The 26,017-nt window shown below is 39.8% G+C and overlaps 2 protein-coding genes across 2 annotated transcripts in view; one reads left to right on the top strand and one right to left on the bottom strand.

Annotated features, from left to right (window-relative positions):
- Window positions 1-3,694, top strand: part of uts2r2 (urotensin-2 receptor 2) — a 116,925-nt gene extending 113,231 nt beyond the window's left edge. The window contains exon 10 of the mRNA XM_052032745.1: window positions 3,044-3,694. The gene's annotated coding sequence lies outside the window, so the exon portion shown is untranslated. The remainder of the gene's footprint in view (window positions 1-3,043) is intronic.
- Window positions 3,695-4,268: 574 nt separating this feature from the next.
- On the bottom strand, window positions 4,269-5,540 carry LOC127580120 (urotensin-2 receptor-like). Its single transcript, XM_052033333.1, has one exon. It carries the CDS (start codon window positions 5,439-5,441, stop codon window positions 4,269-4,271), a length of 1,173 nt encoding a protein of 390 aa, XP_051889293.1. The 5' UTR covers window positions 5,442-5,540.
- Between the last annotated feature and the right edge of the window lie 20,477 nt (window positions 5,541-26,017).

The following is a 26,017-nucleotide window of genomic DNA, read 5'->3' as shown; positions in this document are numbered from 1 at the left end:
CAAAACTTCTCATCATCTTGAAAACCTCTATTACTCCAGCTCTTAATCTCCGCTTTTTTGTCCTCATAACTAATGTCAATTAATCTTGGCAACGTTTTAGTAAACATTTCCTATACCCTTCCGAGGCTTTAACAGTGTCCCTGAAGATGTGGACTATAGTTGCTCACAATACTCCAGTTGGGATCTAACCAATTATTTCATAAAGTTTTATAATAATCTCTTTTTTTAGATATCCAGCTGTCCCATCCGTAACCCCAAATAACCCATCATGGTATTTATAGTGTATTGTATTATCTTTTCACATTGATCCTTCTATAGTACATCTCTTCATGCTTCTTTGCACTGATAATATGATGCTAGGTTTTATTTCATGTACAAACCTTCTAATGCTGCACCTTACAGCAGGCTCTAGGTTGTTTACAAAAACTGAAAAGATTAATGGAACTCTACTACTCATCACGTCCTTGTCTGAAAAATATCCATTCATCATCGTCCTCTGTTTCCTGTCACACAGCCAAATCCATATCCATTTCCATATTACCACTTCACCCCAAGCCAATGGGTTTCCACCTCCTTAACAAACTTCCTATGTGGCACTTGGTTGGAAGTCTTCCAAGCAGTTACATATATAGAAGGGATGCAAAACTATTTTGTAAGAAGGGTTAGATGGAAATCCAAATCATTTCTGTGGGTCACCCATTCAGATGTAGATGTCCAAAATTTCCTGAGAAGTCTTCGCCACTGCCATTCAAAAAACCTCCTGCAGTTTTCCAGCAACTTAATTTATTACAATGGAGAGAAAGGATCATACAGAACTGAGGTAAATGACATGTAATGTATAATTTCTTGAATTAATTGAGTTAACTTAAATTCATTCATTTTTTTGAATATTATGATTGATTTTTAATGGTTTTTGCAATCTTTTCAATGTCTGTGATTGTAAGAGACATTTATAATCATTCCAAATTCTGACAGCTGGTAAACCTCCACATATGATTTAACCACTTTCAAAACATTTCTGGGGTTGGGGCTTGTCAGTTAATGCAGGGATTGCAGATCAAAATTCAACCTTGGGAAATTGCTCTGGGCAAGTGTGGGGTAAGGGACCAGTGCCCAAATGCCTTGCCATTTACTGAGGGTGGGCTGGACAGCAACAACTGTGGACCAGAAATGGCCAATGAGCATAGTGTGTACACTGATGTACAATATCTATAGCAATACCTTAATCAATGTTGTCTGCTACTCCAGCAAAGAGTTTGATCACATCGTTCAGACATTATTTGCCTTTAATGAATCCTTGTTTAACCCCTGCTTTTCCAAAAGATGTTCCTTTGTTCCCAATGAAAGTTTCCAACAAATATCCCTCTTTAATTGTTATACAAAAAAAAATGAAATCTAAGCAGGAGCAGCCACGTGGTCCCTCAAGGCTGATCTGATTGTAACCTCAACTCTGCACTCCCACCTATCTGTGGTAACCTTTCACTTCCTTACTTATCAAGAATCTCTCTACCTCTGCCTTTAGAATTTTGAAAGCCTCTGCTTCAAACTAATTAATGAAGAGAATTCTAAAAACTCAGGGCCCTCTTGAGAGAAAACATTTTGTTTCATCCATGTCTTCAGTGACCCTCTATTTTTAAATGTGATCCAAGTCTGTAGTTTTCAGTCTTGCCCTTTTTTGGAAACATGTTATTAATCCTCTAAGTTACTTCTTTATTCAATGGTGATCTAAGAATTGTGATTAATGCACTAGTTTTGTTTCATTTGGAGACTTAGGATGCAATCCATTAAAGCTGGGTTACTCGCCAATTTCCAGTAATGCTAAACTTTGTACTTCACTGACATATGACATGAAATTTGTCATGATGTGACAAGTTTTCCTTCATCATTGATGACTGCCCACACCTCCCCTCTCGTGCTTCACAAAGACCCTTACATCATCCACTTCCTCTTTGAAGATAATTGCAAAGTACATGTTTAGTAATTCAGACATGTCCTTCGCCTCAACATGGAGATTTTCTTTTGTGCCCTTAATACAACTTTTTTGGTCATTCACCTTTAGTGCTTTCATAAAATGTTTTGGGGTTAAGTTTAATGTTGCTTCTTGTAATCTATCTTTGCCTCAATGTAAATTGTAATGTAAAAGGTCACTTTCTCAAATGTAAATTGAAAATAAGATGGAAGCGTTATTATCTTAGATATTTCTTTTAAATGGTATAAAGTTAGGATGCCTTTGTAAGATGTTGAGAAATATATATGAAACAAGCGCTATTGCTTGACATGTTTATGCATCATCTCTATTTGTAACTGGCAAAATATTTATTTGTGACTCACCTCCTGACACCCCATGGTCCGTTCACCATCTACATGTACAAGTCTGGAGTGTGATGGAATACCCTCCAATTGTCTGGATTAGTGCAGCACCAACAACTTTCATGAAGCTTGCACCATCCAGGACAAAGGCGCCTGCTTGACTGGCATTCCGTCAACCACATTCATTGCCTCCACCACTGTGCACAGGGTTTACAATGTGTACAGTCTACTCACACAGGTTACACTGACAGTACGTGGAAATGTGTGATCTCTACCCTAAAGAAGGAAACAGGCAGTGGGTGTATGGGAACACCATTACCCGCATATTCCCCTCCCAAGTCACACATCAGCCTGACTTTGAAATATAACATCCATCCTTCATCATCAGAGTGTAAGTCCTGGAATTCCTTTCTCAACAGCATTATGGGAGTACCTTTCCCAGAGAGACTGCAGCGGTTCAAGAAGGTGGCTCACCACCAGCTTCTCAGAGATTGGGCAATAAACACTGGTCTTGTCAGCAATGCCCAGGTGCCAACATGAATTTTAAAGGGGCAATTATATACGCTGACAGAGGACAAATATCTATGAATTATGTCTGCTTTTTAATGGAAAGAAACGTCTTAGCCATGTAACATTTCAGAAATGTATCTTTTGTAAAAGCACCTTTTACAGTTTGATTTAACCTGAAATTCTGCTGATGTATCCATTACATTTTGCTCCAATTTTTAAACAGGTATCTGTATTGGAACGGGGAAGTTTCACCGTGACAATCTAATTGTACTACATTCCATGAAACCACGATCCACCAGTACAAATCAGAAGTGGATTTTGGGCTAAATCCATACAAAGCATTTATTTATGACTCTCATCCATTAGTTTATTCACCCGGTGGAGAATAGGAAAGAAAATTACACGTGACTAATGTAGGACTTCCAATATTCTGTTTGATACTGATTGTTATTATTGTGTCAAAAAATGAACATTTTGATGGATAAGCTCTTTCTGTAAAGGCAGCATTGTTCTCAATATAGTGAACATCCTGACAACACCGAAATTACTAATAGCTATAATCTGTCTTTAACTAAACTGCATTAAGATCATCTGATGTAGAAAAATAGTGGAGGAAATCCAATGTCTACCAAGTAGTTTTATGTTCAGTTGGTGTGGCTTACCAAGTAGCTCTACTGAACGTAAGTAATTAAAAATTACCAACATGTTTCCCTTGAATTCTGACAGGACGTAATCCCTGCTCACTAGGTGTTACCATATTCACTGGTTAAATTCAGTCTACTTGGCAGATAAAGTTTTAAACTTTCCGACTGATACATTTTTCCCTTTGATCCTTGAAATGTGATTATTTAAACAGTGAATTTTGCCTACTAAAGGACGTCATCGAATATAGCCCAGATATTGGGTGTAATAAATTTAATCCCAAAGAATAATAAACCCAAAGTGGGATTTATTACTCCTTATCATGGCTTTAATCTACTATAAAGGAACATGGTTTAACAAGCAGTGTTCGCGTAAATTTTAAAAATAAATTTGTCATTGTTAAAATCCAATAAGATGAACAAGTTGTAACAAACAAGTGCCTCATGGCGAGATTTCCTTGGGAGGAACGACGTTGTGTTCCAGGATTTCGCAGATAGCACAGTCATAAACATACCGACTACAATTAAATCCTGGTTTAATCCAGCAAAAGGAATACACTGCCCCACCAGTAATGGATCAGCCAATCGATCCCGGAGTTAACTCACAGGAAAGAAAAGAGATGCTCAGTAAAGTTAACTGCAAGCTGCAATGTTTTTATTTAATTGCCCACACTTTTCTGAATCTCGCATCCAGCCCCGCTCACTACTCTGATATATAAGGCGCAAGATTCAGGCACTGTGTATGGCCTGGAGATCAAATCCCTACCTGAAGGCTTGAACGGGAACAATATTTAGACACGGATACTGTCATTTCGACCCTTTCAAGTGAGTCATACCCACTGTCTCGGAAGAGTTGCTGTTCTGACGACACGAGGAGATCGATTTTATCGATCGCCGCAGACTGGTGTTTCTTCCAAAGGACGTGGATCCCGATCGCTGGAAATGTCTGTGCCTATTTTTTAGGTACTCTTTGTAGTTCTTGGTTAGCAGTGTGTAGAGGAAAGGGTTAATACAACTGTTACTGTAAGTCAGGCAGGTCATGAAATAGTTGATGCAAGTTAGTGTCTGCCGTGTTATGTTCAGGCTATCGGAATAGAGACGGATAAGTTGCCAGACCCAGAAAGGCAAGAAACACGCCCAGAAGACCAGAACGATGGTGAAGATCATGAGGACCACTCTCTCCTTGGATGTTCGCTTGTTCTCGCTCTTTGCCAACGCGTTCTTCTGCGATTCCATATAGGTCCTTGCTAATTGGGTGTACAGATAGCCGATGATAATTCCCGGCGCCACAATACTGGTGCTAAAAAGCACAGTCAAATAAGTAGTGTAGGATTCCGGACTCCAAGTTGTGATGCACGTCCGCTTGATTACCCCGTTCTCACTCCTGGTCTCATCCAGTTGAAACATGCTCATTACTGGGAGGGCCAAGAGCAGGCTCACCAACCACACCGCCCCGGCAGTGGCCTTCCTGTAACCCTTGGATCTCCTCATCGTGTCCAGCGGTTTGACCACGGCCAGGTAGCGTTCGGTGCACATCACCGTGAGGGTGAAGATGCTGGCGTGCATGGTCAGGAAGTCGAGACTGAGCAGGATCCGGCAGCCCATGTCGCCAAAGTACCAGTTCTTGGCGAAGTAAGTGCAAACGATGAAAGGGATGGTGGAGAGGTAGAGGAGGTCAGCCAGGGCCAGGTTGACTATGGAGATGTACATGGAGGCAGCAGATCTCATGGACTGACACATCACCACCAGGGTGTAGACATTGCCCGTCACCCCGGCCACATACATGAAGGATAAGATGGTACCAAACGCCGAGGCGACGACCAGCTCCTGCATCGGCTCCGGAGCATCCGACGCTGAGCTGTTCTCCGAGATGTTGTGGTGCATGGTTAGCTGCACACCTCCTGCGCCCTGCACATGGTTGGAGATGGGGACAGTACGAGGAGGAAACTGACAGCGGGGACCCGGTCCCGTTCCCTGCATCGCCCACTTAACTCCTCACTCTCCTCACTGTCCCAGCGGCTCATTGCGTGCACTTGCACAGACCCAGCACTGTGATTGCGGCGGACGTCAGTGTTTCCATTTCTGAGCATCTGGGGGGGGGGGGGGGGGGGGGGGGGGTCGAATGGGGAATAAACTGGGAATGAGCGGGTGTCCAGCAGCGGTGCATTGAACCACGCTCTGAACGAACCCGCGTCTTCATCCTTTCCATATTGCAACCAACATGCAGAATTTCTAACATGCATCTATTTGTAAAAGTAATCAGCTGCAGGACGGATGCCATCTCAAACATAAATCACGAGAAATAGTTCTGAAGTAGGAAATAACCTGTCCTATTTTATCTCGTTTAGATTGCGCTTTGTAGGGTAGAAAATAGTTTGATACTTCTGCCGAGGCTTAAAGGCGAAAGTATTCCAAACTTAGTGACGGAGATAAAACTAACCCAGCCAAGTCCCAGTGAAAGCTTTCCGTTCCTTAAAAGTCGAGATATGACTCGGTCCGGGCTTGGAAATACAAACTGCAGGATGGAATTGTGTATTGAAGAGAGGCGCAGAGACCAGATAAGGGGGAACAAAGTGTACTGGATGTGGGATCACAGTAGTTTACAAAGAGGGTGAGAGGAAGGCTCCAAAGCACTTAAAACAAAACAGGATAAATTGTTCAAATTTGAGACTTTGGGGGAATTGGAACCACCGTAAGACAGCGAGGAGCCAGGTAATTGGAGAACCTTATAGGTTCGGAAATAATGCTATACGTATTGCTGTATTAAACGCTGTGACCGAGTAGTCAATAACTCTGCAATTCATACTTAGCCTTTCAATAAAGTTGCATTGAAACATCCGTATCAATCCTAAATCTTTCTGAAAACATACATAAGCATTTTGCTGACAACTTTCTGCCACCAATGGAACTGGACTTCATGGAGTAATAAATGATGGTGAGACTTTATTAAATTTTTCCATTCATCAGTTGGGATGTCTCCGGTTATTCTGGCATTCGTGATCCCTTCCCAGTTGTCTCCCGATCTGAGGGTTTGCTGGGTTGTCCAGCAGTACAGATAACAATGGTGGGTCTGGAGTCACATAATGGTACAAATAAGCCCAACAGATTTTCTTTTCCAAAGAAAACATGTTTTTGTTTGACCAACTGATAGTTTTATGGTCACTTCCATTGGTACTAACCTTTTATTCCTTGTTTATTCATTTATTTGAATTACAATTATCCAGTTGCAGTGGTGAGATTTAAACTTGTGTGTCCGGTTGGATTGTCCAGGTTTCCAGTTAGAAGAATTGATTAATGCACCTTCACGTGAGAAATAGCTCAAAAATAAAGGTGTTATTAAAAGGCATAGAACTCGGGACTACAAATTGTTATTTCCAATACATTTACCAACAATAGCTAATCTGATGTGGAAAACCCACAATATCTGAAAAGAAATTGTGTGTGTATATATGTGTGTGTTTATATTTGGTATATGCTTTCCAATTCGAAAGGCTGCTTACTCAGTACCCCTGTGCTTGTTGACAGGTACCTGAGACAGAACTAGATTGTTTACAACCCTGCTGGTGTTTTTGATCTCAAGATGAGCTTTTAATCATGCTTCTGCTCCATTGCCAAGACAATCTATTTTCACCTGCCTAACACTGCTTCAGCTCATCTGCTGATGAAACCTTCACCTGTGCCTTTGTTACTTGGAAACACAACTGTTCTGACTTACTACCTTTCATCTATATAAACTTGAGTTCATTCAGAATTCTTCTGGAAGTACCTTAACTTGCACCAAGTCCCTTTCTCACATCACTGTTGTTGCTGACTTACAGTACATCAGGCCTTAGGAAGACAATACTTGAAATTCAAAATTTGAGTAACTAGATGACTATATGCAGTTGGCTCCAGGCTTCAGTCCCTTGCTTTTTGTAGAATGTATTAATGATTTGGACTTAAATGTAGGAGGCATGATTCAGAAGCTTACAGATGGCACCAAAGTTGGCAGTTGTTGACTCTCAGGAAGAAATTTGTAAGGTGAAGTAAAACATCAATAGACTAGTCAGTTGGGAAAAAAGTAACTGTTAAATACAATCCAGAGATGTGTAAGGAAGTGCATTTTGGAAGCCAAACAAGCCAAGGGGATTCACAACAGATAGTGGGAAACTCAGAAAAGAAGAGCATAAAATGGGTTTTTAGAGACCATGTCTGCAGATCCCTGAGGTGACAGGACAGGCAGACACAGGCTGGTCAGGAAAACATATGGGATTCTTGTCTTTATTGGCCAAGGCATAGAATATCAGAATATCAGAGATTTAGAAAACATTATTTAGGCAACGGATAGATGCCAACAGAATAGAGGTCAAAGTGTATAGTTACAGGTTGGATGAGACAGCATCAGAGAGAGTGGGGAAGATGTTTATTAGAACATTATGAGGAGATATAGGGAAGGTGGGGGCTGTTTGATATAAAGGAAGATGAGAGGAGTTTTAATCAAGATATATGAAAGCCCTCTTCCTGTTTCCTACAGCAGAAAGGTCAATGACTAGAGGAGATAGATTTTAAGTTAATTGGGAGAAGGATCAAAGGGGTGCTGAGAAAAGATTTTTTCACCCAAAGAATTGTGAGGTCTGGACTCAATGCTTGAAAGGGTGGTGGAGACAGAAACTGGCATTAGGTTCAGAGTCCAGATAAGCACATGAAGTATCAGAACCGACAGAATTGACTGAGAGTTGGAAAGAGGGATCAGCCCAAATATTAACCCAAAAACAAAGCACTGCTGGAATGCTCAGCAGATCAGGCAGGATTTGTAGAGAGAGACCAAATTAATGCTTCAGATTAATGGGGAAGGATAGAAGTGAAATACTTATGGTGGCATATTAGGGTAGCAAACAAAAGATCAAAACAGAAGGAAAGCAGATGAAAAAATGGCTAAATAAATAAAGCTTGTTTCTTAGATGGAAATATCCAAGCAAGATCCCCAGCAGTGGCACTGTGATCACTACTTTGCTTAATATATATTAATGATTTCATTGTGTGTACATGATACTGTTGAGTCATACAGCATAGAAACAGGCCCATCAGCTCAACTGCTCCATGCCGACCAAGATTCCCATCTAATCTAGTCCCATTTGTTTGTGTTTGGCCCATATCTTTCTGAATCTTTCCCATTCATGTACCAAACTTGGAGGATTGTGAATTGTCATGAGGATTGAAATGGAATTCAAGGAGATACAGACAGGCTAGTGGATTGTGCATTAAATGCCGAGAAATGTATTGTTACGGTTTGGGAGAAAAACTGAGAAGAGGCAATGTAACCTAGAGGGCACAATGCTAAAAGGGCGACCTGAACAGAGAGATCTGGGAATATATGTGCATAGTTCATTGAAAATGGTGGGACAAGTTGAGAAAATGATTAAACAAAAGTTATCCTGGACTTTATCAATAGACATATAGAATACAAGAGCAAGAAAGTCATGATGAAACACTGTTGTGGCCACAGCTGGAGTGTGACACACATTAGGAAAGATGTGAAAGCTTTGGAGAGGATACAGAAGAGATATACCAAAGTGATTTCAGTGATGAGGGACTTTAGTTATACGGATAGACTGGAGAACAGAGGAGTAAACAAGGGGGTCAGATAGAGATACTTTATTTAAAATTGTGAAGTATACAGACAGACAGAAAGCATTCCCATTGGAAAACAGGTAAAGAATTAGAAGCAGAAAATAAAGGCAATTGGAAAAAGATCCAAAAGGAAAATTGTTTTTACACGGTGCATATTTAGGGCCTGGAGTGCACTGCTGGGGATGGCAGATTCAATTATAATAATCAAAAAGGAATTGCATAAGTATCTGGAAGGAGACTCAGAGATGATACTTTCAATTGTAGCATACAGTTAGAAAGATACAATGCAAATTGAAGAATCCATCTTCTAATACAAATTCAAATATCTATGCAGAAGATATTTCACGGGAAGAGCATTGGCATGTGATTTACTACAGAGGACAATAGTCCTGATGAAATCCTTAATGAGTGTCAGTGATGTTGCTATTAAAGCAAAATTAAGCCGAACTCTAGTTTACTAGGCATAACTGGGAAATCTTGTCTACAGATTTTGTTATAAAACTTGATTAAAAACCTCTGTAACTAACAAAGGGAATAATATATCATTACTGACCTTCAAAACAAAAATTGCCTACATACAAAGTCACAATAGGTTGAGGGGAACAGGGCCACCTTAGTCCAGCAATTGTGAGGTAGTGTTCAATTTAATTAGGTTAGGAAATATTAACTCATGTGCAGCCACATATAATGAAATATATCTCAGAGTGAAGGTTTCATTTCTTAGTAATCTTTTAAAAAATAATTCTAAGTAACTACAAATCCTAAACAACATTGTGCCAATATGGATTAAGATTTGGTCTGTCACATTAGATAATTAGTCTATTTAAATAGTGCACAAAAATGTAAATGAGATCATATCAAAATGTATGCACCCATGCCTGGAGAAACCTTTATTACAAATATGAACAATGAAGGTATTGATTCATATGGAAAAGGTATGAGAGTATTGAACAACTTTCACTGCATGTGATGGAGGTACACCTAGCCCTGAGAAGGGACTGCAGAACCAGATCAATAAACAGCACAGAATGAAATGAGGAGAGACCATCCATTAAATTCAAATGCTTTGACAGATCACACACAATCTACTCTCTAACACACCATCCAATGTATTTACTTTCTCATCTAAAGTTCTACATCAGTGCTTTCCAAAATATAAAAGGACAATTATTCAAAACATAACAATAATTATCCATTTCCATCAGTCAATACTGATCCACAGTCCTCCAAAGACAACAGTTACTCCGACCCACAGCACTGAAACATTTTGTGTCTCATGAGGTATTTAATCAAATCACATTTTTAATATGATCTCCAATCACATTTTTAATCAGCTATGTGCTTGCCTTGTTGAAAAATAGCACATTGGTTATTTTTGCTGGCACTCTATTTAATTGATTTTCTGGGAACAAATTCCAACGTATTTAAACTTAAACTATTAAAAAATTAAAACAATTAAAATTGAAATAAATTATAAGACTTCAAAACATTTAAAAATACTTAATTAAAATATTTAACTAAATTGAAGTAATCCAGAAGTCTCAATTACCAATATCTAATTTACTCTCTCATTGCTGCTTGTTTTCTTTGAAATCAATGGTGACCAAACATCTACTCACCATCTTCCATTTACTAGATTAACTGTTGGCATTTACCTTTGTTTCCATTCAGAAGGTGGCTAGATCAATGGAGTGTCTTGCTGGTTATTGAGCCAGTTACCTTCCAACTGCCCACTTGCTCATGAGGCCAATCCCTCTACAAGGTGGAATCTACCAGTCTTTGTATCATTCAGTGATCCAGCTTGAGTGACACTTTTTGGCACAACTGGATGGCCGACTGGTGAGGAGCCTCTAGCTGAGGCAGATCCTGGCCTTTCCCTGATCTGTAGCTTATTCTGGGACTCTGGTGATGAGAGGGCAGTGTTGAAGGAGTGCTGGAGCTGGAATGATGGGAGTGGGGCTGTCAGTAAGTCAATTTAGTTAACATCACCCAGAATAACTGCTTACCCAAAATACCATTCAACAAGGCAGACATGTTTAGCACAAAAAAATGATGGCTGAAGCTCGTCTTTGTATAGTATAACATTTTAATGCATTTTTAAAAATTTTCACATGCTTCCTCTCAACCTTGTCCATTTTTAGTTTGGGGGGGGCAGTGGAAAGAGACCACTTCCCGATCCAAAAAGATCTGATAAAGGTCATCCAGGGTTTCCATGTCATTTATCTATGAAATAGATGAAGTGATGTCATCAGTGCACACAAGGACTGGTCATGTGACTTTCTCCCTTCCTTACACCACTGAACTCTAAGTGGAATGGAGCACACTGCAGGGTCAGCCTGCTGAAGTCTGTCAGGAGTTTGGCAGGCCCAGAGAGTCACGGAGTCATGAAACAGGCACTTTGGCCCACCGTGTCCACGTTGTCCATTGTACCTACCAACACTGATCCCACTTACCTGCATTTGGCTTGTCAAAGAATGCCATGGTGTGTACAACTAGGCCTCAACTTACTAGGAAGTGGTGAGCAGATATCAGCTCAGATGACCCATCTCGTTCAGCCTGCCACTGGATTCCACAGCATGTGTGTCAGGGAACTGCTGGAAGTTTGCTTCCCCTTGCTGGACTCCACAGAATGCTGCTGAAATGACAGTAATGAACAACTACCAGTAAGTGGAATGTTTCTCAGGAAAATACAGACAATAACTTTTCTTTTAAAAATAATGTTTTATTTTTTTTTGTCTTAAAGACCTGGGTGCCTGTTGTTACTTTCAGCCTTAGGCTTGATGATGAAATTTGTTGGATAAAGATTCTGAACCCATTTTGGCAATAGGAATCTAGGTGTAGAATCTAAGTTCTACACGTCCAGACTCTGTTGTGTGTATTGGCCGTGTGGTTCTGTTGGTAGATTTCTCTGGCTACTTTAATGGAAGCTTTGTTTTGTGAGTGGGGAAAAAAATATGACTAATGCCTCTGTTAAAATATCAGATTCATGAGAAAATCAGTGTACATTAACTAAGAATAAAAGTATTTTTATTTTTTATATTAAATATCACAAATATAGTTTAAAACAGCTTGACTCTCAGTGAACCGGTCATTATTTTATGAAGCATCTTCTGCAATTTACTTCATTTGGCAACATTTCAGTTTAGACATTTTATAAGCCAGAAGAATAGCCCAGTAATTAGACCCGTTTATCAAATTCACAACAAGGCAGAACTCCCCTGCCTCCCCACTGCCCATCCCCCCCCCCCCCCCCCCCCCCCACAGTTAATGACCCAGAACTGGCTTCTGAGGTGCGTATGGCGGTTTGGCTATTGCAGACAATAACTTGTAATATTTACAATGCCTCACACGTTGAGTGAAATTTAATTGTGCCATCTTGCAGCAGTCAGGTCACCCATCATTTTGACTTTGACGGGTTTGCTTTGCTTCCCTTGCAGCCCAGCATTGCCAAGGTACATGTTACATATTTATGTCATTTGAATGGATTGATAATATGCCATTTGTGGCTGAAAATATTATGTGCCCATCTACTTCACATCAGACACCTTAAAGTTCGGCAAAAATAATGACTGAATTCAGGGCAGAATCATGTTCCACCACAAACAAGAAAAGATTTGTTCTATTGCCTTAGAGCTAAAATCTTTCAGCCCTTAAATGAACCTATGAAGATAACTCATGTCAATCAATATTCGTTCAGAAAGCTGCAGTGAGAGTATACACTCCACTTGGAGAATCACATGGCGATTTTAGAAGACTAGATCAGATTTCACATATATTCAGAACCAATGATAGCCCTTTCAATAACCCTTTAATGGTTATTGAAAGTCCCATGAATCAACCATCATTAATTCTTCAATCCAAGGGAGGAAGGGCATCAAAATAGTCACATGGAAATGGAGAATTGAGTTTTAGAATGTGTGGTAAATGGAGAAAAAACCAAGTCTTAGGTCAGGTCTATAGAGCCATTTGAAAGGCAAGAGCTGTATTTCTAAAGGTAATGATTAGGAATAATGACAAGGAAATGTGGAACAAGCTTGAATATTATGTTTAAGCTACAAAACTTTCAAAGTGGCAAGGTGCAAATATTTACACAATGATTCAGTAAACCCATATCAATTATGTTTTAATTTTGTCAGTTCTCACTACCAATCTTGAACTGTATATCTGGTGGCATAACAGTACTTGCAGTGATGAGTTTAATCGTGAAGAGACTTTTAAGAAATGTAGAATGAACCATACATTTAGTTGAGAGATGAAACTTTATGTGAAAAAAATGTAACGTGATGCACCTTGATTGAAAGAAAATTGGAGGAAATACATAACCCAAGGAGTAAACTATAAACTGAGCAGAGAATCTAAAACACTTCAGGTTTCAGTGCAGTAATCTTAACATTTTGCGAACAAATTGCCAAAGTTGTTACATGAAAAAAACATGCCAGTTTTTAAAAACAAAAGTTTTAAATGTTAAAAGAAGAAGGTAATGCCAAACACACACAAATAATTGATTAGGCTGTGGAGATGTTGGCTTTGACTTTAGGAATCTTAATTTAGTAAAGGTATTTTGACCAAGGAGAAGGTATGGAAAAGATTTTCAATAATTTCACAGTATTATTCTGGGATACTGCTTGATATGGGAAGAGATTAGGGGCATCTGGTTCTTAAGAGAATAAAAAAGGACAAGGTTATTCTGAATATTTTTTATGATGTATAATGAGAAAATGATTGCCCAGACATTGGATTTCACTCTTCTTTTATGTGCTAAACACATGCTTCCTTTAGTGCCTGATCAGACCCATACAAAAATTCATAAAATTGAGCAAAGTATGCTAAGAGTACCCTGTGACAGTTTGCATGTGGAATCATGGACTTGAAGGAAATCTACACAATTCTGTGGGAGCAGCATGACAAGCTTGTACATCTTGCATCATTGCTGCACATTAGAGCATAAAAGAGCTCTCCCCATGAAGATGTAGAAAAGGTGTAGTATGAAAGGCCAGGAGTCAGATGACAATGACAACACTACTGACCCCCATGTTCAGATGATAGCATTGCCTATCAGGTCGGAAGCTATACCACTGTCAATCAGGGGTCCAGCTCCGCCCCATTAGGTAAACACCTTTGTCTTGCTGGACCACCCAGCCCCCCAGCAGCATAAAAGTGCTGCATGTTTGGTTTCTCTTTCTCTTTTTCTGTGTCCGAGGATGTTGAGGTAGGCTGTGCACTACTTCAGGGCGGTTTAGTTAAGGACTCCCGAGACCAAAGAGCCAATGTTTGTCCAGAATCAGGGTGTCCAAACATTGTATAGTTTATTCCTTGATCATTTGTACCCAGTTATTGTGTGTGTGTGTGTGTGTGTGTGTGTGTGTGTGTGTGTGTGTGTGTGTGTGTGTGTGTGTGTGTGTGTGTGTGTGTGTGTGTGTGTGTGTGTGTGTGTGTGTGTGTGTGTCTACCTCACCCTCTGTCGCAATTTCCCTCCACATTCATGATCTCCTGCTTGAGAGTGTGTGAGTGTGCATCTGTTCCCATCCATTCTGTCCCGCGTTTGTCTTTGTTAATCAACCATTTTTAAAGTAAAAAGACTGTGTGTCCAGACCTTTATCTTTAAGATACCAAAAGAACCTTTCTCACAACAAAAGGCTGCCATGGAAGTGAGACAAAATCTGTGATATGGTGAACACAGTGATTTCCTGTGTGTCCAGTTACCTGCCCACTCAACTGGGGGAACTGCCCTGGGGAACATGATCAATGGGCCATAGGTAGGTTTAAGGTGAGAGGAGTAAAGTTTAAAGGAGATTTACAAGGCAATTGGGCAGAGAATTCAGAAATCGGAGGTGCAAAGGGATTTGGGAGTGAGTCCCAGTGCAGGATTCCCTTGAGGTTAACTTGCAAGTTGAGTTGGTAGTGTCACGAACCAGCAACAAAAGAAACACACCGAGTCGTGATTCGGTGTTAAAAACTATTTTATTAATCACTACTTATGATAATATGTAAAATAAAAGTAAAAATGTTAGTATGTTAGGATTCAAAAATGTTAAACCTTGAACATTAACCCCAAAAACTAAACTCTTCGTGTGTGTGTGGCAAAGCCCCAAACTCCAAGTTCAGGAATGGTTCTTAAGGTTCAGTTCCGCAAGCCATAAGGTGAAACATGAGCAAAGGCTTCTTCAACAACCACTGTTGTCTGAAGATAAGACGTAGACGTAGAGAAACGTAGAGAGAGTAATTACAAAGTCCAAATGTTCCACGATGGAACCCAGACAACACCTCAGTGTTTACACGGTAGTGACTTCCTCACCCCGAAAACCATCCGAATCGTGGTCGTCTACATAAATACCTGTTTCCTTCTACAGGTCAGCAACAAAGTGAACTCCACCGGATTACTTCCAATTTCCATACATGGATTTCAGTGGCAGACACAGTTATTGTTTCTCATCCATCGACAGAGAAACTAGCAGGCTGGTGTCTCTCTCCCTTTTCTCTCTCTCTCTCTCTCTCTCTCTCCCTTCTTCTGACTTCTTCAACAATGTCATTACGTCCTTTATCTTGTATTGCCGTAAGCACGACACACACACACACACACACACACACACACACACACACACACACACACACACACACGCGCACACACACTATCTTAAAGGGACATTCACTGAGTCCATAACAGTAGTTAGGAAGGCCAATGCGATGTTAGCATTAATTACAAGAGGACTGGAATATTAAAGCAAGGATGTAATGCTAAGGCTTTATAAGGTGCTGGTCAGACCACCTTTGGAGTATTGTGAGCAGGTTTGGGCTCCATATCTAAGGAGGAACAGCACCTCATTTTCCATCTTGGAACCTTGCAGCCTAACGGCATGAACATTGAATTCTCCCACTTTAAGTAATCCCCACCCCACTTCCTCACAACAACCCACCCCCCACCATGCTTCTTGTCTCCTTTCCTGGCCTATCTCTCTTTTTTTCAACTCTTTTTTCCTTTCCCTCCTCACCTTTGACCCATCCCCCAGTGGATCTGCTCTCCCCTCCTCCCCTGCACCTGCCCATCACTATCTCTTACCTGCATCTACCTATCACCACCTTGTGCTCACCCCACCTCCCCTCTTTTCTCCACCTATCACTGCTCTGCTTTCCACTCCTACTGTATATATTGGGCTTCCCCTTTTCCTATCTTCAGTCCTGAAGAAGGGTCCTGACCTGAAATATTGACCGCCTGCTTTTCTCCACGGATGCTGCCTGGCCTACTGAGTTCCTCCAGCATCATCGTGTTTTTTTTCTGGATTCCAGCATCTGCAGTTCTTTGCTTCTCCATAGGATGTGCAGGCATTGGAGAGGGTCCAGAGGGCACAGCCTCAGAATTAAAGGACGACCCTTTAGAACTGAGATGAGGAGGAATTTCTTTAGCCAGAGGGTGGTGAATCTGTGGGATTCATTGCCACAGACAGCTGTGGCCAAGTCATTGGGTATGTTTAAATCAGAGGTTGATAGGTTCTTTATTAGAACATAGAACATAGAACACTACAACACAGTACAGGCCCTTCGGCCCACTATGTTGTGCCAACATTTTATCCCGCTCTAAGATCTATCTAACCCTTCCCTCCCACATAGCCCTCAATTTTTCTATCATTCATGTGTCTATCTAAGAGTCTCTTAAATGCCCCTAATGTATTCGGCTCCACAACCTCTGCCAGCAGTGCGTTCCACACACCCACCACACACTGTGTAAAACAAAACTTACCCCGACATCCCCCTTATACCTTCCTCCAATCACCTTAAAATTATGTCCGCTTGTGTTAGCCATTGTCGCACTGGGAAAAAGTCTCTGTCCACTTGATCTATGCCTCTTATTATCTTGTACACCTCTGTCAAGTCACCTCTCATCCTCCTCCTCTCCAAAGAGAAAAGCCCTAGCTCGCTCAACCTATCCTCAAAAGTCATGCTCTCCAATCCAGGCAACATCCTGGTAAATCTCCTCTGCACCCTCTCTAAAGCTTCCACATCCTTTCTATAATGAGGCAACCAGAAATGAACACAATACTCCAAGTGTGGTCTGACCAGAGTGCTATAGAGCTTCAACATCACCATGTGGCTCTTGAACTCAATACCTCACTAATGAAGGCCAAACACTCTACATGCCTTCTTAACAACTCTATCAACCTGCGTGGCAACCTTGAGGGATCTATGGACTTGGACCCCAAGATTCCTCTGTTCCTCCACACTGCTAAGAGTCCTGCCGTTAACCTTGTATTCTCCTTTGTATTTGATCTCCCGAAGTCTATCACTTCACACTTATCTGGGTTGAACTACATCTGCGACTTCTCAGCCCAGCTCTGCATTCTATCAATCTCCTGTTGTAATCTACAGCAACTTCCTACACTATCCACAACACCACCAGCCTTTGCATCATCAGCAAACTTACTAACCCACCCTTCCACATCCTCATCCAAGTCACTTATAAAAATCACAAAGAGCAGGGGTCCCAGAACAGATCCACCGGTCACCGACCTCCAGGCAGAATACGCTCTATCTGACACCACCCTCTGTCTTCTATGGGCAAGCCAATTCTGAATCCACACAGCCAAGTTTCCCTGGATCCCTGGATTAGTAAGGGTGTCAAAGTTTATAGGGAGAAGGCAGGAGAATGGGGTTGAGAGAGAAAAATAAATCAGCCATGATTGAATGGCAGAGCAGACTCAATGTGCTCAATGGCCTAATTCTGCTCCTATGTCTCATGGTCTTATGGATGTTGCCTTGAACATGTTGCCAGTGAAAGTGATAGAAGCAGATATGAAAGCAATATTTAAGAAACATTTTGAGAGATAAATGAACAGGAAGGGAATAGAGGGATATGGATGTTGTGCAGGCAGATGGAATTAGTTTAGATTGGCATCATGGTTGGTGCAGACATTAAAGGGCCTGTTCCTGTGCTGTACCCTTCTATGTCCTATAGCAGCATGTAGCTGAGATGTGAAGTGTATAAGGAAATTGTGAAGAGGTAGCCATTGCTGCAGTCTCCACTGCTCTGACCATTGAAAACAGGCTGGCAGATGTTGTGTGCAAAAATCAATGTCACAGTGCAAACCTTTAATTGATACCTCATTGCCTTTCTCTGCACTGTATGTACTTCCTACTTTTTTGTAGCATTCAGCAAAAATTGTAGTGTGTACCTTAAAGCTCCAGTTTATTAGAACAAGAAGGAAACACATTGTGTATGACCTGTGATGTTGTAAGATGTGTGACAGGTGCTGAGAAAACCTTAAGCACTCCTGGGTGAATCACACACAAAAATCTTCCACCCCATTTCTCAATGGGTGCAATTTCGGCCAGAACTTGCTCTGGTCATTAATAAACTCTGGTCCATTAGCACCTGCCCATTAATGTGCTCTGGTCCAGATAAAATTAATTTTATGCATGATTTCCCAATGAAAACCATGCACAGCATGATTCTGTTTCTAGAATGATGTCCATTGATTACTGACTTGGGAACTAGAGGGTTTAAATCTGAGGTAAACCATGAAGAGATGGAAACTTCTCTTTACATAAAAGTATCTGAAGGATGCAAACGGAGATGGAAGCAGAACCCAAAGTATCTTTTGAAAATAATGTCAATAACTATTTGAAGAGTAAAGGAAAACATTAAAAGAATTATGAGAATCAGCTGTAAACTGAACTCTTTATTGTAATGTTGATATCTAGATTCCTTTTTAAAACACGTTTGTCAACAATTGGTTACATGTACCTGTCCATTACTCTCTACAATTTGTCTTGTAATTTAACACTTTGATAAAAAGACAGTCATGCATTTTGATAAAAGACAATTCATCTTTAATGATCCAACTTCCATTGAAGTTAATTATACTAAAGGTTTGATTTTTTTTACCCTTTACTTAAAAAAAATTAAAAGTTAACAATTTTTTCCAAATAAGCTACAGGTAGTCATGAGGTAATGACAGAGTTCTGTTCCTGAGACAAAAGATATTCTGCAGATGCTAGAACCTGCAGCACACACAAAATGCTGGAGGAACTCAGCAGGTCAGGCAATATGTATGGAGGGAAATAAACAGTTGATGTTTCGGGTCGAGACCCTTCATCAGGACTGCTGTTCCTGAGAACTGTTTGTAACCCAAACTGTCTGTAGGTCAGAAATGTACAAAATTGGTGTGTGGCAGAGGATCACAGAAGTAGCTGTGATGGGAGAGTGAGCAGGCATGGGAAGAGTGGCTGCGAGTCGATCTCGCTGACTCAGTGAGTATGCTCAGCGCTCTCAGCTTTGCTTCACTCGATCCAGCCCCCAATTGTTGTGGTTTGGTGGGTGGTGGTAGGGGTGGGGTGAGAATGCATGTGGAAATGCCCAATTCCCACATAGCAGAAGATGCCTGCAGCCCCATAGGATGCATCAAATCCATCCCCATACATCTCACTGATCTCCCATACACTCCTTCGTATGTACAGGGTGTCTATAAGTCGGGTGTTCGTAACCTGAGGTGTACCTGTATTTGATTTGTGCACTTTCTATCATTTTTTGGTGTGTGTGCATTATCCCCCAGGTTGGCAGTCATTACCCAGTCCTGTTTGCCCCTGAATAGTTTGGGTCAATTATCCTCTTCAACCTGTTTACTCCATGTGGTTCAGTCATATTCAAAGTGTTGTTCATGAGGAGATCCTAAACTGTCAGCCAGTGACAGACAAGGAATATAAATATCTGTCCAGACTGGGAAAATGTATGACTATGCAGACATGTTGACATGTTAGTGTTTCCATGTTTTTAATGCCCTTATTTTTCTAAGTGATTGAGATCACATAACTGATAGGTGCTGCCAAAGAAATCTCTGTAAATTAGCAGCAATGTATCCTGTAAACAACAGCTATGTTATGCCAGTAGTGGAAGGAATGCATATTTCAAAGATATTGTGGGGGCTATTGATCAAGTGAGTTGCTTTGAGGTGGATGATATAGAGCTTCTTAATTGTTGTTACTATTGCAGAAAGTCATTTGGAAAGTCATCACACGTTTAACTTGTGTGTTGTAGTTGTAATGTTTTTAGCATTTGGAAGGTGAGTGATGTTGCTCAAAGTCCCAAGTTGTTCATATCCACAGCATATATGTGGCTGTTCCAGTTCTGTTTTTAATCAATGGTGATTTTTTCAATTAAATCACCTCCCATGTTGCTGGGGACTCAGCGATGATAATTGCATTAATGGCATGGGCAGATGTTTAGCCTCTTCATTATTGGTGATGGCTACTGCCAGGCACTTGTGGTATGTAAATATCGCTTTCCCTTAAATCAGTCTGAGCCATGATATTGTCCATCTACTGATGTGCACTGGAATGGACTTCCTCATTACTTGTGGAATTCCAGATGGAGCTGAAGACTGTATAACTATCCTTGAACAGCTTGACTACTGACTTAATGATGCAGTGATGTTTTGAGCTGAAGCATGTGGGTACTGCTGGCTGGGCTGCTGCCTGGCCTTCTTCAAGTCTAACCTCATAAAGTTAATGAAGAAAATAAGTGAATTGTTATGTCTGTCGCATGAAAATAAAGGTGAACATATTTTACAACATAATGGTAAAGCAGAAGAAGATTCTGCTCCTACCTCAAGAAAAATGGATTTATATCATTTGTGCCTGGGTTTGTGGATTGTAACTGGTCAGGTTTGAATGAGAGATTTAATATCCAAGGAACTTCACAAGATTAGCTTCATGGAGTGAGAAGAATTTCAGTTTTATCTTTTTTTCAAAATTTTAAGTTATGATTCACAATCACTTGTAAGAGCAAGCTGTGAAGAATGACAACAAAGTACAAATATCTGGTATTTTGGAAGAAATTGGTTCAAAGGGCTTAATGGTTATTTCTCAAGTTTTTGAATTCTTATTTGCTCAAGTGGTTCATATTTGTAAGGATTCCTATCGTAGAACCCAAAACATTAAAAAAAAGTACTTTTAGTCCCTGGTCTAAGCTCTGAGGATGATTTAACAGGCTGATATAGCAAATGATGCTGAACTAAGCACTCCCAATTTGTGTGCTGATTTGAGCTGCTTGTTGGGGGTATTATAATGGTGCCAGAGTCCTTGGACTGCAGAGTAAAAAGAAGAGAAGTCAGGATTCCAGTTCTGGTTTGCTATCTAGTAACTTCTGGGTGCAAAGTGCAAGTGCATCATTGTAAATGAAAACAGAATTGCTTTCATTTAGTATTCTTTCACGTTTTCAATTGCCTGCTGCTATGTGATGCCCAGAAATAGACATGCACATCAAGAATTCTCTCTTGAAGGGCTATCAACGTGTGGAGACAAGCTTCCCAATAGGTAACAGAACTGCCAGCAATAGACACTTTGAAGTTGCAAGATTATTGGAAAAGATCACAATGCAGATTACAAGCCAAATAAAACTGGGATTCATGTTAATGTTTAAAATCAGAGAGATAGATGATACATTCTTTCTATGCCAGTTCACCTCTTACTATTAACTCACTGAGCACTGCTGTAGGCCTGGCAGAAAGTCTGTTGAAATTATCCTGGCATGTTCAGGTTTAATATTTGGCAGGTTGCAGATGTATTCAATTTGAATGACGCAGATGGTGGAAGATATATTCAGTTTTTGATAACAGGTCTTCATAGCCTAAGGATTTTTTTCTGAAAAACAAAGACAACAATTCATCTGAGTTAATCATGGTTTATTTTCTGTTGAGTTTAACTATAGTTCCATGTAATTAAAATTAAAAAAATTAGGATTGGATAGTGCAGATCATGAAATTGCACAATATAAAGGTTTGGTGACCTTCACCGGATTTAGTTACCTATACATGATGCATTTGAAATTCAGTTCCAAGCCAATGAATAGTTTCCACAAGATAACAGTGGAAATATCATTGGTTCTCTTTGTGTGCCAATTTGTGGTCTGATTTTGGCTGCTTGTTGGGGTATTATAATTGTGCCAGAGCAAAAAGAAGGGAAGTCAGGATTCCAGTTCTGGTTTGCTATCTAATAAACTCTGGGTACAAAGTAGTGCAAACTCTGGGTCCAATCCCAAATGGAGGATACTTATCCTAGTTAAGGACAAATGATTGTAGCAGTAACATTTCTACTATAATTGCTGCATTCTAGCGTGGATCTTAGAACAACAACAATTTACAATTATGTGATTCTGATTACATAGTTGAAAGTCCCAGGGCTCATGTATCAAGCAAAGTTTCACACCAATCACATATTAGGACAGATGACCAAAAACTTTCTCAAAGAGGTAGGTATTACCTTAAAGGTGGAGAGGCAAAGGAGTATGTGGAGGGAACTTCAGAGTTCAGGCTTTAGACAGTTCAATAGGTCGTCAATGGGGGATCACTTAACATTGGGTATACATAAAAGGTCAGAATTGGAAGAATTCAGATATCTTGGAAGGTTGTAGGGCCAGAGGAAGGGGCACTTCCATGGAGAGATATGTAAATAAAGTACAGAACTTCTAAAACTGAGGCAATGCTAGGCCAGGAGTCGATGTTAGTCAGCTGTGTAGGAACAGGACCTGGTACATTCCAGGAAATAGGCACCATGGTTTGGGATCAACCGAAATTTTTTGAGAGAGAGATATAGAAAGCCAATCAATGGAGCATTGAAATGGCCAAGTCTTGTGGGAATAAATGCAGTGGTAAGGGTTTCAGCTGGAGATGAGCAGAGGTGGTATAAGACATCTGAGTGATGCCAGTTTGGAAGTATCTGCTCCAGGTAATGATGTGATGTGATAGGATGAGTGTTTGTGTATAAAATTATGAAAAAAAGAGTATAAAATTATGATAGGCCTAAATAGGCATAAAAGAAAGGATTCTTTATTCTTAACAGAGAGGACATTCAGTCGGCAGCATAGATTGAAGGTAACATATTAAAGATAGAAAATAAAAGAATTAGAATGGGAGGGGGTGAAGAAATTTGTATTTTAACCCAAAAATATGTTCTGGAAGGATGGAAGGCTGCCTGACGGGCTAGCAAAGGTAACTACACTCCTCAGTTCCAAAACATACCTGCAAGAGCATCTACAAGACAATAGTCCTACAACTGTGAAGTGAGATTAATCTCAACAGCTCTTTATTGGGTGGCAGGGACACAGCCCAGTCTCTAGGATTCCATGAATTAATATTCTTATCAAAACTATATCAGCCAAAAAAAGTCACCTCTCAATTCAAGCAGTAAGATATTGGCTTAGCATTGAAAGTAGCCAGACACTTAACACTTGGATGTCATCCATAGTTCAATGATAACATACTTTCCTGTGTGTCAAAAGGTTATGAGCTACAGGAATTATAACTCCTCTCTTTGTAAAGCTAAATTACCCCTGAATTAATAAGTGGCAGCAGCACTGTTGGTCACTGGATATACTTCAGTTTCTTTTCCTCATTTCACTTTCAATTTTACTTTGTAATCTGTTAATTTTGAATTTTGATTTTTAATTTCTTCTTCATCTTGGCAGTTTTGGCAGCACTTGCCTCCTAAGTTACGAGGTTTGTGTTTCTCAACTCCCTCTAGGACCCATGCAGATAATTTAGACTGACATCTCCTAGCTATAGAGGGAAAGTGCTTTATTTGTAGAAGTGGCATTCTTCAAACAACTAAAAACAGGCCTGTTAGAAATATTTCAAAGCTGATACAGCCCATAAAAAGTGACAAGTGAAAAACAATCATGAAATATAGGGCTGTGTTACATGATGGCAAGAATGTAAACTGATTTTCACAGCTCGCAGCCTGGTTATATACTAAACAACAGGGGTACCCCTCAAACATGCACATAGGAGCCTTCTCAAATCCCAAGTATGAACCTTTTAAATTAAGTAAAAATTACTGTTGCACCCAATTTCCCTATTTTAATTCAAAATTAGTTCATGCATTTATAATAACAAGCATCATTTTATCACAAAAAAAACCTAAAACTGATATTGAAAGAAAATTCCTTTTGTGTCAGACATTCCCCAGGGGAAAATGAAATGTTATTAGGAAAAATCATTTAAGTGGCACGTTTAAAATTAATTCTGGGGATGTAGGTTTCGTTGTCAGGACCATCCTTTACTGCATGTCCTTGGGCAAGGTGGTGTGGACTGCTAGTGATTGCTTCATGCAACTGGGTGGCTTTATAGGTCACTTCAGCTGAGAGCCAATCCACCTTGCTGCAAGACTGGGATCACACATAGGACGATCCATGTACAGATGAAGAGCTTCCTTCCTAAGTAGACATAAATGAACTAGTTTGGGTCACCTTTACTGATACTGATTATTTCCAGACCTAAAATTATGAAATGTTTCATTGGTTGGTAACTAGAAAATAATGCTGGAAGGAACTTGCCAAAAAGGATGGAGGAAAGAATTTGTTTTATAAAATGAGTTATAATTTGAAAGCACTTTCAACAACAAGGGAATGTTGCCACAAAGGGAAGAGTTACATAGCTGTGGGAAATGAGTCGTGTAGTGGGACTACTTATCTCTTCTAAAGGGATGATTTAGGTGTGACCAGTCAAATGGCTTCCTTCCGTGCTGCAAGATTCTATAAGTTTAAACTGCAGTCAACTCTTCCGTCCCTTCCATCTGTTTATTAGCATCCAGATATCTGGATCTGGCTCTTGGATTAGAAATCCAGCTACTGCACCCCATCTGATTTATAATAACTTACCTCCATGTTAGCATTCTTTGCCCCGAAAAAAGTCAAATTTAAATGAATGATATGTTTTCTTCTTGATTTTAATTTGGTTCAAGTAACATCAAACTAAGAGGAGTTGAGTGCATTGAACGCCTTTCAACTCAAGCACTAAACCATGACTCTTAAAAATCCCATCAGATCACTTTTTATTTCTTTTGCCACAAGTAAACAAGCTAATGGGAGAAAGTAAAATGTGATTGATTCCAGTTCTTCCTGCTAACCAATCAATTTCTAACAAATTACAGGTTCTCCTAAAAAAAAAGGCGAGTGATTGCCATTGACAATCTAGGGAATAAAGGTAATTTTTCTTCAAAAATTAGATCAAAATTGTCATCTCAACAGATTAATGAGTTTCACTGCACCTTTCTGTGCAGGTGGTTCAAGTGGATATGAGTGACCTCATCAAGGCTTCAAAGAAGATCAGAGAGTTTTGCTAGGGCCTTAACTAGTGAGGATGGAGACATTTCATTGTTGTTTGTTAGGTATTATTTTCTGTAAGTTGACTGACATGTTTGCCTTTATAATAATGGTAACAACACTTCAGGGTATTACTTTTATGAAACACTTTTAAAATGTTAGAGGCTGCATTATATTGAGGAGTGATTTCCCTCAACAACTTTTATTGGAATTGGATGATTAACTTCAAATATCTGGATAAATACATTGAACATTGTTCACCAAGGCCCTTTGAACAATTGCTACTCCAGCAATGATATGAAAACAGTTTTTTTTGCTGAAAAGGGATTGTCAATCACATTAATGGAATGTTGTTGGCTTTGTGATTAATACCTAGATTGTTTCAACATCAATGTCTAAATTAGAAAATATGGTTAAAACTTGCTCTTACTTTTATATAATCTGTAAATTTATCTATTGTTAGCCTGAAATTGCAAATACGTGCATCACACAAGCTTTATCTTTGTAGCTGAGCAGGGTTTTTCAGTTCAAATTTAAATCCAATTGGTTCAAATCTACATCAAAAAACAATGTGAGGTACTTGAAGCTTCCTTTCATTTAAATCTGCAACAGCATTATTGTGATTTTGTTTCTTGTTCTCTGAAATTCATGCTTGGCATGGTGCTAACAGCTGTTGATAAATTTTCTGTATTAGCCATGGGGGTTCAGTGGCATAGTGACTAACTTAATGGACTTTGAATATGAATTATAAGCTCAACACATGAATTCAACCCCACTACGGCACTGATGAATTTATATTCAGCTGATTAAATGAATTCTGAATTAAAAAGATTTTAATTGTAACCATGAAACTATCCAA

The sequence above is a fragment of the Pristis pectinata genome, chromosome 18 (assembly GCF_009764475.1).
Source record: "Pristis pectinata isolate sPriPec2 chromosome 18, sPriPec2.1.pri, whole genome shotgun sequence".
NCBI classification, from domain to species: domain Eukaryota; kingdom Metazoa; phylum Chordata; class Chondrichthyes; order Rhinopristiformes; family Pristidae; genus Pristis; species Pristis pectinata.
The sequence above is the reverse complement of the archived record's forward strand: the minus strand, read 5'-3'. Positions and strand labels throughout refer to the sequence as shown.